The sequence below is a fragment of the Micromys minutus genome (assembly GCF_963924665.1).
Source record: "Micromys minutus genome assembly, chromosome: 2".
Classification (NCBI taxonomy): Eukaryota; Metazoa; Chordata; class Mammalia; order Rodentia; family Muridae; genus Micromys; species Micromys minutus.
This window is the reverse complement of record NC_137971.1, coordinates 62168672-62182055: the sequence shown is the minus strand read 5'-3', so window position 1 is coordinate 62182055 and position 13384 is coordinate 62168672. Positions and strand designations below refer to the sequence as shown.

Below are 13384 nucleotides of genomic sequence, written 5' to 3'. Positions count from 1 at the left end.
GGTTGCTTCTGAGAAAAGCAACTACTACAACATTCAACTTCCATTATATTGATTTTAATCAAAAGCTCCAGTGCATAGAAACAGTCCAGAACCCTTTCACTGTTTCAGATCTTTACAGTGAGATTGTAGATGCAACCTTCTGAGTGTTGGTTGTCATCTTTCTTTTGGAAACTCACCCAGAAGCTCACTGGTCATCTGAGATGTTACTAACAATTTATGCACTCAGCAGAAATGAAAGAAGCTACCAGGGATACACAGAGACCTTCGAGAGCTTAAAAACATTCCAATTGAGTATCAGTTGGTGAGTGTTGGCATTAGGAATGTAGAAGGGCTTCCCCAAGAGACTGATGGTATGTTGGAGGAGATAAATGAGGATCTGTTAAGTAAGCGCTCAGATCTGAGGAGATGCACACTCCAGATGTGAGCATCAGGAAGGGAACACCATTGTGTGGCTGAAGAGGGAGGAGCCCCCTGCACTGAGTTCATAGGCAGTGTCACCTAGGGAGCTTTGGGGTGACTCATTTGGGAGCTCAGGTAGGATGTGTCTCTACTGCTCTCTGCTATGGGGGGTGTTATATTACTGAGAGGCAGGCACCAGATTTAGCATGTGTTTTCTTTACCTGTTGGCATTACTTTATTGTCAGCTAAGAGGGCTCTCTTAGCTTTTGTCCAGCAATGGTGAATGTGTCAAGCGTCCTGAAGAACCAGTTTCCTGCCTTATAGTCTTTCCAAAGGTTGTGTCTTCTGTATGGTGTCTACTCTTTGTCTTGCTGCTTGTTCCTTAGTGCTTGCTGTGCTCATTTGGCTGCTTTTGAAATTGCTCTATCTCAGTTTACCCTTCCCATGGCTTAAGCTGACCTTTGATGAGACCATGTGTAAGGAACTACTTTCGGATGATTGGTTAGTCCATGAGGAGAGCTTCTGGATGCCTTCTCATTCTTTCCTCTTTGCTCCACACAGTATCCTCGTTACAGGAGGGAATATACTATATATGCTCAAGATGATCCGACAGGCTATACTGAGCTCAAAATCTGAGGCCTGGCTTAGTCTTGTTTCTGCCCATGTCTAGATATCCACTGTTACTCTTGGTAAATGCATTTTCCATACAGGTGAGGTCTGTTCATTGGGTGAAATCTTCCTTTGAGTTTTCCAGGCTCCAAGCAGGATGGATTATGTCTTTGTCTCCTGTAGAGAGAATAAGACTCCGAGACAGTTGTAGCTGATGTGTGCTACTGGAACTCTTATTTATTGCCTGTTGTTTTGGGAGATATCTAACCTCTCTGTGATCTTAACTGGGGGAACCCAATAGAAGGGCACTCTCTTGATGGCTGTGGGTGGGTTTGTGACAGGCCACCCTGGCTGCTCCTGTCAGTGTTGACAACATGTAAGTTGCATGTGGTCTTGTATTAGTGTCCATGTTCTGGCTCCATATTCTGTGATGGTGGAAACCCAATCCTTTTTTGTCCTGTGACATGTAGCTCCTTTCTCTTACAGCATTTTCTCCTAAATGCATTTTATTTTATGGATGAAACCCAAAAATTCTTAGCAAAATTTAAAATATTAAATACATGTGGAAAACTACTAGTTATTTGTATGTGCCTCTTTGTATATAGATCTGTTTGTATGGTGGTGCCTCATACTTTGGTGAGGGTTAACACTGTCCACAGGTTTCTCAGCAGTGAGAAGGTCTATGGTAGTTCTTTCTGCCCACCAAGGATTGTCTAGAGTACCTCACCAGAGGCCTGTTAACTGACGGGTCACTTCAGCAACCCAAGAACCCATGCTATGATGTCATTTTTCTGTAAACGCTGAACTATAATAAATTGCATTTAACGGTTATAATTAAGATTTTAGACTGTGGAGTTGTCTGAGAGAGGAAGGACCTGTCTCTTTCTCTAGAGAAGAAATTAATTGTTAGAGTGTATGGTCTTTGAAGAATTTACTGTAAGATAAAAGACTGGGGTTTTATTCTTGCATTTATTAGTGTTTAATCAAACAGAAAGTGCACTTTCAGTGTGGAAATCTTGGCTTTGGTGGCAGGATTAGACTGAATTATTGTTTAAAGAGCAAAAGGTATGGAATTATATGTTCAAGTTCTCAAACCACTGACAGGCTCTGGGTATAATGTAACCAATTTAGAATATAAAATCCCTGGCTGTGTGACTGGCGCTCTGGGTTAATCGCTTGGCAGCGAGTGCATTTCCGAAGCAGGGTGGACTTAGGGCAGGCAGGGTGGCTGTCTCTCAGAGTGAGGTGGGCCTGTCAAGGCCTTTGTGGTCACAGCCACTGAGGATGTCTAGAAATCAGTCTCTTCCAGTTAGGAATCCAAGTCATAAATGATGGCAGATTCTACCCCCAGAATCCTCTACTATAGAACCATTGAGAACTTAGTTTTTAAGGGAAAAGGGGACTTAATTCTACTAATTTTCCTGGCTCAATTACTAGGGTCATGGATGACATTCAGTGGCTTTGCACCAGGGAACATCAGCTCTTTCCACCAGGTATGGAGAAAATTCAGGAAGGTTTAGTGATTTTGTTGATGATTAGCATGGTATCCACTCACCATTAGTGGGGGAGAAAGAAAGGTAGGAGATGCCTTCCGGTTAGCCATTTTTGAGAACTGGGGTATGTAAGAGAAGCCTGCCACAGGACTCTATGACCTAAGTGGCTTTGATAGGCCTGGAGAGAAAGGAGCTAGCTAGTGGCTTGGACTGCTCATATATAGGCCAGCTTGTGTGCTGAACTGAGGCCTTTGGACTCGATACTCACAGTACCGTGTACCCTGGATATTCCTAGGTTGTGGGTGAGCTCCTTACCTAGAGTCTAGGGAAGGCATGGCTAAGTGGTATAAGAATCATCTAAACACAGTGGAAGAGGGCAAGTCCCTGTCGGTATGGCTCCAGATAACACACCAAGTTTGGTTGGGTCTTCATGGCCTTCAAGTACTTAATGGTTTTATAGAACCTAGGGGTGCTGGGGAGTGGGCATCTTGCAGAGGCTACAGAAGGGAGAGGAAGAGGAAGGTTGCCAGGTGATTTCTAGTACCCCCATACCAGGCAGGAGAAAGTATCTACAGGGCTTCCCAAAACTGTGTCCTATGTACCGTAGGCATCTGCCATCTTGGCACATTGCTGGAGATTGACCAGTGAAGGCTGTGGTGGCTACTTGCTCTGAAAGTAGTCTAAACATTGTCACTGTTCCCAGGGGCCCATGCCAGCGGGTTTGGCTATTGAGCATGGGATATGTATTCTAGTGGATCCCCAGTTCTAGCTGACTCCAGTGGTGAGTCACCTGACTCAGAGTCCCATGTTGTTTATAGAACCTACCTGCACACATGGAAGCAGCCAGGCTTGTCATAACTCCTAGGCATGGCTGATTTTAGCCAGCCTTGCTGCCCACCAGAGGGTAGAGAGCGTGTTCTCCATGTCCTGACTCAAATCAGGATTTCCTAGTGATGAGGAGGCAGAGACTCCTCCTCCCTCAGTGGGACAGGACTCCCCAGCTTTGGTATCTTCCTAATTGGGAAAGGTCATATCTCCTTCAGACCTCACTTGCCCCTCCCCCCTCCCATATTTCCTAAGCAGTCATTAGCTTCCTGGCTGGCAAAGCTCTGCAGGATGGGAACTTTGTGCTGTGACACATTTAAGCTGAAGCTCTCCGAGTCATGGCAACCGTAAGAGCTGACACTTCATGTTGAGAGCAAGCCTGCCACCCCTTTTCCTCCTGACAGCCTGTCACACGCAGCTCTGTCGTTAGTGGGACCTGAAGTGCTAGAAGTTTTCCAGCCCACAAGGAATGTGCTGTTGGCAGCAAGAAACGTGCGGCCACACGGGAGTGACCCTGGGTGCACACTATCCCAGCAGACCAACCAGCCAGGGAGCCTCCTGTCCTTCCCACGAGATGCTTCATGTTATCGTGGGGGCTAAGCTTAGCAGGCTCTAGGAAGAGTAATTTAACATGAAGGAAACCTGGGTATTTCCTCATTTTCACAGCAAACTGAAAGTGAGCCATTCTTGATCAGGACGGAAATTCAGAGTGTTAAAACGAGGCGCGGGAATGCTTTGGGATTTGGGTGTCTTGGGCTTTGTGCAAAGCTGTTCCTGAGTTCCTTTGTGGATCTCTGTGCTCGTCCTGGCCGGGTGCCTGGGGAGACAAGGCTTCTCAGGTCTCGTATGGTTTGGATGCTCTCCCCTGTGGAGTCTGATTCTATCCCGAGCTGTCAGGGTGTGGATTTCGTCCTTCTGGTTTGTTCTTTCACCCCAGGAAAAGGGACATTTCATTTTAAAGCACTGCCGTCCTGCTAGCTTGGGAGGACCATGAGGGAGGAGTTGAGGAGGACTTGTTGAGTAGGATTTTAGATAGCATCTTGGAACCAGGAGTGTCTGAGCTCCGGGTGCGTGGTGCTAGGGCTGGGGTGGAGTGCCTGTGGCAGGGCTCCTTACCATGCACAGACTGTTTAGTCTTGGGAGCCCTCAGACCTGCCTGTGCTTTGGAGAGAGTGGAAACATCAATCTCCCCATGCCCAGGTGTCTTTCAGGCCCTGCTAGGTGAGGAGAGCACAAGCTGAGGCTGCTGCTGAGCCTTTTGAGCCTGGAGTGTAGCGAAGACAGATCAGTCGAGTTTCAAAGGCTAACTCGTGGTTGGCTGTCAGTCATCCTTCCGGGTGTGTTGTAGGAAGCCTAGCATCACCAAGGTTCAAAGCGGAGATTTCTGAGTCCAGAGGTCCAATGTCTTTGGAGGAACTCAGTCCCACAGCCTTGCTGCTTTGTGGCTCCACAGCCCAGGGTACTGGGAGGAGGGGCACCTGGCTGACTTTGGCTGGGCTGCTCTTACATGACAGCTTGGGGTGCTGTAGAAAGTCCTTGGTAGAGTATGCCTCACTGCCTGGGGAGGCTGGGGGAGGGCAGTACTGGCAGCCTGTTACTCAGCAGCCTTTAGATACAGAGTTCCTCCCTGCGTTCGGAGTTTCTTGCTGGAGGTCTGAGTTTCACTGGTCTTTGGACTCTGGCTTCCTCTTTGCCTATGTTGGTTGGGCCATCGGCTGGCAGTGGGGTGGGGAAAGGTTTTGTTTAATGAATAGTGAAGGTGGGTTTCAGCCTCTGGTTTCAGGAAATCATTTTAACACACAGGACCTGAGAACAGAACTTTCCCCATCATTTTTTTTCTCCTTGTTTAATTTCTAGTTTATAGTTTTTACATTTTTAAATCGGGTTATAGGTCATACCAGTTTTGTTTTATGTATTCGGTATTATCATTTAAAAAATTAATTTATTTACATCCAAAATGCTGACTCCCCTTCCCAGCTCCTCTCACAGAGTCCCCCCTCTTTCTTCTGAGAGGGCACCTTCTCCATATTCCCCCGCCCTGGCATATTAAGTCTGTAGGGTTAGATGCATCCTCTCCCATCACAGCTAGACAAGACAGCCTTATGGGCTGGAGGTCTCCGTCCCCATCATTTTTTGAAGGTGACAGGCTAAGCAGAGAGAGTTGATTTACAGCATCCAGAAATTGGGTCTGAGGCTGCCTGAAGCAACTCTGCTATTTTACCATTAAAATGTGATTTTTTCCAGCTATGTGTAGTGGCACACATCTTTGGAGGCAGGGGCAGGTGGATCTCTGTGAGTTCAAGGTCAGCCTCCTCTACACAGTGAGTTCCAGGACAGCCATGGGTACAGAAATATCCTGTCTTTGTTTTTTCCACTTTCCTTGTGTTTGGAAAAGCCTATTCTACTCGAGTAACTAAGTAGAAGACAGAGAACACTTAGTTCATGTTCATGACTCTGTAGTCTCACCGTGTCTGAATTCATGGGGCAGCTCGACACAGAACCTCTGTGTCCTCCAGGGGTGTGATCAGGTGCAGAACCTTTTGGGTAACCATCTAAGGAAATAGACAGTGTGTACTGGAGAGCTTCCATCAAGATGCCCTTCTGGTCTGGGTTCTGCGATCAGGTACTAGTTCCTAGTTAAAGTGCACACATGTGCTCGTAGCACATGCACACACTTATGCTGATTTTATTTCTCCTGGATTCTTCTGTGAGAGGAAGAAGCAGGCTCTTCACTGATTTGCTCACATTCACTTTGTAGTGGCACCCGTGTGATGTTTGGGGAAGAAAATTTTAAGTGTGATTTCTAAATGTAGATGGTGCCAGTTTGACTCTAGAGAGCTTGGTTTGCAGACCAGGAAAGAAGTTTCTCAGCTGTCCTCCATGTATTGATTGTGTTGTGCAGGCACGTTAGTGTCTATGCTCTGACTTGCTGCCTGCAGCCTGCTAAGTTTAGATGCTAGGCTCCTTTTGATGTGGTCCTTTAACAAATGTAGGCCTTGGCTGCTTTTGGGATATGCTACAAGGGTTTAGTCTGTCCCAGTGCCCAACTTCCAAGGCCCTGGGTGTTAGAATATTCTTACCCAGCAGAGTGTCACACAGAACAGTGTTGTTGGATACACCTTACATCACATCACACAACCCAAACCTCCAAAGCTCAGGACTGGAGCTGGATACAGCAGAGGGTAGCTATGAATATAGCAGCCTCTTCTGAAAACCACTGTGATGGTTTCATTGTTAACTTTACACAACCTATAGACACCTTGGAAAGAAGTCACAGTGAGGGATTGTTTAGATCAGACTGACCCATAGATGTGTCTATGGAGGACTGTATTGATTGTTAATGGGTGTGAGAAAACTCAGCCCACTGTGGGCGGCACCATTCTCTAGTTTGGGGCCCTGCACTTATGTGACTAAGTGAGTTAAACAGCAGACACTCATGCCTTCTTTCTCTTTCTCCTCTTGATTAAATATAACTAGCTGCTCAGTTCCTGCCTTATTTCCATGAAATGATGGGCTTTAACCTGGATTGTATTCCAAATAAGTCCCTTCCCCCCTAAAATTGTTTCTTGTCACACTATGTTACCACCGTGATACAAATAAAGCTAGGATGGTGTACTGATTGTTTTTGTGTAAACTCGACTCGAACTAAAATCATCAGAGAAGAAGGATCCTCAACTGAGAAACAGTCTCTATGAGATCTGGTTGTAAGCAAGCCTGTAAGGCATTTTCTTAATTAGGGATTTATGGGCGAAGAGCCCGTTGTGGGTGGGGCCACCCCTGGACTGATGGTCCTGAGTTCTATAAGAAAGCAGGCTGAGCAAGCCAGTAAGCGGCGCTCTTCCATGGCTTCTGCATCAGCTCCTATCTCCCAAGTACCTGCCTTGCCTGAGTTCTGACCTACACTGCTTTTGATAATGATGCTTTTGATATGGAACCATGAGCAAAGTAAGCCCTTTCCTCCCTAAGTTGCTTTGGACATGGTGTTTCATCACAGCAATAGTAACCCAGTTAAGACAAATGGCCACTGTTGTCATCCCAGAGCAGGATTCTCCTCTGGTTGGGTACATGTCACTGGCTGCACAGAAACTTAGGTTCAGACCTAAAGACTCATGTCTTCCATTCAGTGGCCTGAAGGTCAGGCAGTAGTAGGTGGCTTTGCAATGACGTTTGAATGTCTGAATGACATGTCTGTTTGATATTAGTCTCTCCAAGCCCTCCTGTCAGTCAGAAGGATGAAGCCACATGGCCAATTGACTTTTGCTAACTGATGACTCACAACTCTCCTGGGAGGCTCCTGGTCTGGTGGGCACCGTGGGTGGGCCTACCCCTTACTGTGGTCCTTCTGGACTTCCACACTTGGCCAGCTAATCTCATTCCCTCCCAGCCTCCCAGGGTCAGTTTTAGGATCAGGTGACATGATGCATGGTTTGCTCTTTTGTGGGGGTCTCCATGCCTCTTGCTGAAGAGGACATAGGATTTGGGGACCAGTGCTGCCTCATCTGATGCTTCCTTCCTACCCTTTGGCTGGCTGGGAGGGCCGCACGGGGCCTTTGTGTTCCCCATTGGCTTTGGCAGGCCCAGAGGTCTGTTTCTTTACTTGTCACACCAGTAGGTCATCTACTTTCTATCCCCTGACTGCTGGTTGGCCTGGGGCCTCTGAGAATCACATGGAAGCACTTAGGGAAAGGTGCAGTGTAGCAGCAGAGACAGTTCTGGAAGGCCTGGTGTAGTCAAGCAGAGAAGGAAAGGGAGCTGCTGCCTGTGGGTCTCTGGCTCTCAGTACCTTGGTGGGAACTGGCCTCTGGCGCCAGCTGCTTAATTCAGAACATTGTTATTTAAACGCCCTTCATGTTAAAGGGAGATGAAAAGAATTCACTTCATTTTTCAGAGGTCTCCAAATAGCCGTGGAAAATCGATTCTTTTTCTGCCACCAATTAATGTCAGGCTCTCTTGTGGCTTTTGGTGGATGCCACAGCAATGATGTAGGGAATGTAGGTACAGGAGCCACACTCAGGGTTCTGCTGCCAAGTGAAGAGACATAATCCCAACTGGGTCCTAGACGGGCCCCATGGATACCCCGCATAGGTGACCCAACCTAGATACTGTGCCTAGGACCAACATCCTCAGAGAACTGCAGGGTGGAGTGTGTACAGGTTTCCTGTGGCCGCTGCTGTCAGCGGACATTCAAACAAGTGGGCCATTGGGGGCTAAAGAAGTGGCTCAGTGGCTAAAAGCACTTGCAGCCCTTCCAGCAGACTCTAGTTCTGGTTTTAGCATCTATACTAGTGGCTCAAAAGCACCTGTTGTTCTAGCTCAAGGGAATCTCACACTGTCTTTTGGCCTTCATGGGCACTGCACAAATGTATACGTACCCAGACAGAGACACACTTATAAAAAACACTGTTGGAGTCACCGTGGCTCCTAGGATCTGATTATCAGGAGTGCACATCTCTGGGTATTTCCAGTTTTGCATCCAGAAATTTGGACCCTGTGTGTTTGGGTTTGACGGGGATATTGATTATAAAAGTTGTATGGCCTTGTATCCAGATAGCAGCCTCCAATAAGGCAAGCCCGAGTCCTCACGTGCAGGATAGCTTGTTTCATCAGCTATCAACCTGACCCTGCAGTCAGTGCTCTGAGAGTTTGGTATTTACCCTGCAGTCTGTGAGCTGTTCCAAAAGTGGGGTTTAAAGAAATTGTCCGTGGACAGGGGAGCCTTTGTAAGCTGTGACAAGTGGCCTGGAGGCTGAGATCTCCTAGCAGGCTCATAGCCTGAGGCATTGAAGGAGACCCCTTTCAAATTCTTGCTTGTTTATGTAGGAAGTGGAGTGCTCTGCAGGAAAGCTTTGCGGTATAATGCTAAGACTTGAGTATTATCTGGGAACATATTGTATTATTTGGGAAGTGTTTCGTCGACCCACGCCAGGCTGAAGGAGAGAGGGGAAGGAGGCAATGGGTTGTTCTAGAAATATGTAGATAGTATGGAACATTGCATAGCCCAGAAGCATGAGAGCATAGGGCTTCCCAGGTAGCATGGAGCAACACAGACGGAGACTGGAGAGGATGCAAAGCGAAACTGCTTATGAGGACGGCCCGTAGACTGGGGCTGCTGCAGTGTGGTGTGTGGGCTTCAGAGGGATCAACAGACCTCTTGCTTTGGGGACAGAGAATAAGTATGGTTGTCTTAGAGGCCTCCCTGTCTCTGTCACAGCTCATCAGCAGAAGACAAGCAGTTGAAGACTGTAAGTGATGAAAGGAGGGTGTGACTGTTCTGCATATTCTGTATGAACCCAGGTGAGGACTGTGTCACTCACTAAGAGGTGCCCAGATGAAATGTGACTAAGGAGCTAAAGATACCAGGATCCAGGATTTGAGAAGTTCAGGTGCACGAGGGTAAGACCTGGGAGGGGATTCTAGGACATGATTGTGACATAATACATTCTGGAATAACCCGTGAAAAGGAGGTCCTTCAGGGAGGGTGGTGTCTAGGTAAGGTAATTAGAGGTCATTGTGGGGCCCCAGGAGGATTCTGGGAATCACTTGTAGATAGGAAGGGAATAAGAGTCCTCTTTTTCCCTGGAGTCAGAGAAGGAAGAGGAGCCTAAGGGAATACAGAAATACCCATTGTGCGTCTTTGCTTTTAGCTCTTTGACATTTGAAGCTCCCATTGAAGTCAACTTTACTGGCTGTCCCCAGCACCCTTCATTTCCATCCCTCTGCCGACTTGGGTGTTCTCTGTCCCCACTGGGCCAATCTCACCCTTTCATTTTCTGTGATGCATTTCTTACTTGTCCCCATGTCTTTAAACAAAATCTGTCACGGAGATGAAACTAGACCTGGCACAGGCCCTACAAGTGGTCCACCCCCTCCTGCTATGCCCCAGCCCCATGCATCACTTTCAAATGTACTTTATTTAAAATACGGAACAGTTTCCACCAGTCATCTTATCCTTTTTAAACTTAGGTAGTTTAAAAAGATTTTATACTCGTTCAGCCTCCTCCAAGTTGGCTTTAGTTAAAGACAGCAGGGAAAAAAATGGAGGCATTATAATTCTAGGGGACAAAGGAAGGGAGCACTAGTTGGGTGAGCCAGGTTTTTGTGGAAAGTGGCTGTATTGTAAAAGCACCTTAAGATTAAATCCCAGCAGGAGGGGAAGCTTTGGTGTACACCCTGTGTGCTAAGTAACTGTGGTTTCTGGTGTGCTTTATAAATGACCAAGCGCTTCCAAACACACTTTCTTACTCAACTTAAAAATTGCTTCTCTCTAGGAACTTGGCAGAATGGCTGAGACCTGCAAAATGAAATACACGGTGTTGGACAGCCCTTTGGGGAAGATGGAGCTGTCTGGCTGTGAGCGAGGCCTGCACAGGATCCGGTTTCTCAGGGGGAAGACTCCAAGCACTGAGTGAGTGTGAACAGTAAGCATGGGCACCGTATGTGTGGTGTGCATGGAAGAGCCCCGGGTCCCCTCCACAGGACACGAGGCAGTGCAGAGCCTGGTGCCACCAACCACAAACCTCAGCATCTCAGAATATGTCCGTGAGTTGTGGTGTTCTTTGGCAGCTCATACATTACCCAGTAATCTGGAATAGCTCATAAGCTCTAGGGAAATGACTCTGATGGGAGCTTCCAGACATTTGATTCATTCATCCTTTTGCAGAGGCATTGAATCCCATAAGCACCAAGCATTGTGTGTGTGTGTGTGTGTGTGCACAGGCACCTGTATTTAAGTGTGTCCCTGTGGGTACTCGTGTCTGTGTGCATGTGGCAGCCTCTGGTGCTTTTCACCTTTGTTTTTGAGACAGGGTCTCTCATGGGCTTGGAACTACCCATTAGGCTAGGTTAGCCAGCTGAGCTAGATAGCCTCAAGGGTTTGCCTGTCTTTACTGTCCATCACTGGTCGCGCCACAGTGTCGACTTTTCACATGGATTTGTGCGGCTAAACCTAGATCCTCGTGTTGGTGACTGAGCCATCTTCCTCACCCACATCAAGCATTTTGATTCTTGAACACTTGAATTACAGGGATGGACAGACTCTCAGACGAGTGACTTACCTCAAAGGTTTGAAATCAAGCCTGGTGGGGTGTAACGTTTGGCTCTCCCACTGCTCCTCTAGATGCTGTCTCTGTCAGGCCAATCTGCTGCTTCCTGGAGGTGGCACTAGGCTGGGAGTGATTATTGCTAAGGTGTGGAAAGAGTCTCTACAGTGTGACTTCAGAACACAGTGTCTGGGAGGACATCTGTTCCTCTTTACGTGGTCCTTACCGTATGTTTCTACTTGTAAAAACAAAACAAAAAAAAAAAAACAAACAAAAATAAACAAAACAAATTGGAAGCGCTCCTGAGCGTCTCTCTCTAAAATGTAGTGCTGAGCATCCTCTGTTCGCTGACTGTGAGTGGTATTGTTAAAATGGCAGCTCTTGTTATTTCTGAGAAAAGTAGGGAAAAGAGAGAATGAATGAAAGAAAGAATGGAAGAAGAAAAACAAGAAAAAGCACGAACTCCTGGGCCGAGTGTTTATCTTAACTGGCTAATAAACACAATGCCAAGAACATTAGATAAAGAAAATACATAAGAAACATAAACATTGATTTTAATGGACCCCTGTCAGAGACAGCCATAATGAGTATTGTTTGGTAATAAATCCCACCACGGCTCTCCCCGGCCAGCTCCTCCTGTAGAGCTGTGTGCTGCAATCAATATCGTCTTTAAGACTTCAAGACTGAAAAATAAGCAAACCTTTGAACTGCAGGAACAGGCTCCTCTCAGTTTCTGTGAGAACCGGCTGGCCGCCGCGCTCAGAAAATCGCAGGCACCAAATAATTTGTAGGGAAAATGTCACTTTGTCTCTTAGCATGTTCAGTAGCTCAGTAAATCATAGAAATTATGTGTTGGCTCCTTTTGCATTTGGAGAAACAGTAAAGGCGCTCCTTACTGTAAATTTGGGGAAGAAAATGTAAAATGCAGGCATTCTCAGATACATTTAAGGGGCTGTAGAGATGGCTCAGTGGTTAAGGTCACATACTGCTCTTGCCAAGGACTGGAGTTCCGTTCTTCCTGTCAGCTGACACACAACTGCTTCTGAGTCCAGCTCAAGGGGTCCCAGTACCTCTGACCTCCAAGGACACCTGCAGTCATGCAGGCTACCCCCTCACACACACACACACACACACACACACACACACACACTTCATTTCCTTAAATCTTGAAAAGAGGTCAAGTGAGTTAGGGTTAGATTTGACTGTGGAAACAGCCCTGAGCTCCCCTGTAGTGGAGATGCAGCTGGCTTTCCTCAGGAAGGGGCACTTGTGTGTGGGGAGCGGAGGCCAAGTGGCGCATGTTGGGGTATTCCATCTCCTCCTAACCATTTTCTCAGTACCCCACTGAGGCCCTGCCTGAAGCTGCAGGCCAGGCTTACCTCAGGGGAGAAATGAAAGGACTGTGGCTCCCTTCAGAGGAATGGCTGGTACCTTCTCTTCTGTTAGCCCAGGAATTGGGAAAGGGTATCTGTGGAATAACTCCAACATTAGGGATCCCTTCGAGTACCAATGGGAAGTTGGATTTCAAGAGTACAATGGTTCATCTTGCTTGTCAGTTTGGTGGGGTTTATAATCTTCATGGAAACAAATCTCTGGGCATGTCTGTGAGGTATTGTCTAGACTGGGTTATGTGAGGTGGGAAGGCCTACATGAATGTGGGTGGCATGATACCCCGACTAGGTCCAGGATTGAATATAGTGGGGAGAGTGAGGTAGACACCGGTGTTCACCTAGTCTCTGCTTCCTGGTGGAGGATGCAGTGTGACCAGGTCAAGCCCTTGCTGCCAGCCACACCTTCTCTGCCTTCATGGTCTGTGTAGAACTGTGCCCAGAACTGTGAGTCAGAATAAATCCCACATTCCTAAGGTTTTGATTTGGTATTGTAGTTAGCAGCCAAACCAGTAACTGATAGGGAGGGCAGCCAGCAGCACGTGCATGTGTGTCGCTGATTTGATGAGGCATTTCAAACCTAGGTTACTCAGGATTAGCCATTTTTTTAAAATTTTGTCAGCTTAAAAAG

The 13384-nt window shown here is 47.1% G+C and overlaps 1 protein-coding gene across 1 annotated transcript in view; it reads left to right on the top strand.

Annotated features, from left to right (window-relative positions):
* MGMT (O-6-methylguanine-DNA methyltransferase) overlaps positions 1-13384 on the top strand; it is a 227555-nt gene that overhangs the window by 47557 nt on the left and 166614 nt on the right. Inside the window, exon 2 of the mRNA XM_080911427.1 lies at positions 10595-10731. Within this exon, the coding sequence (XP_080767553.1) occupies positions 10607-10731 (125 nt within the window). The 5' untranslated portion in view covers positions 10595-10606. The remainder of the gene's footprint in view (positions 1-10594; positions 10732-13384) is intronic.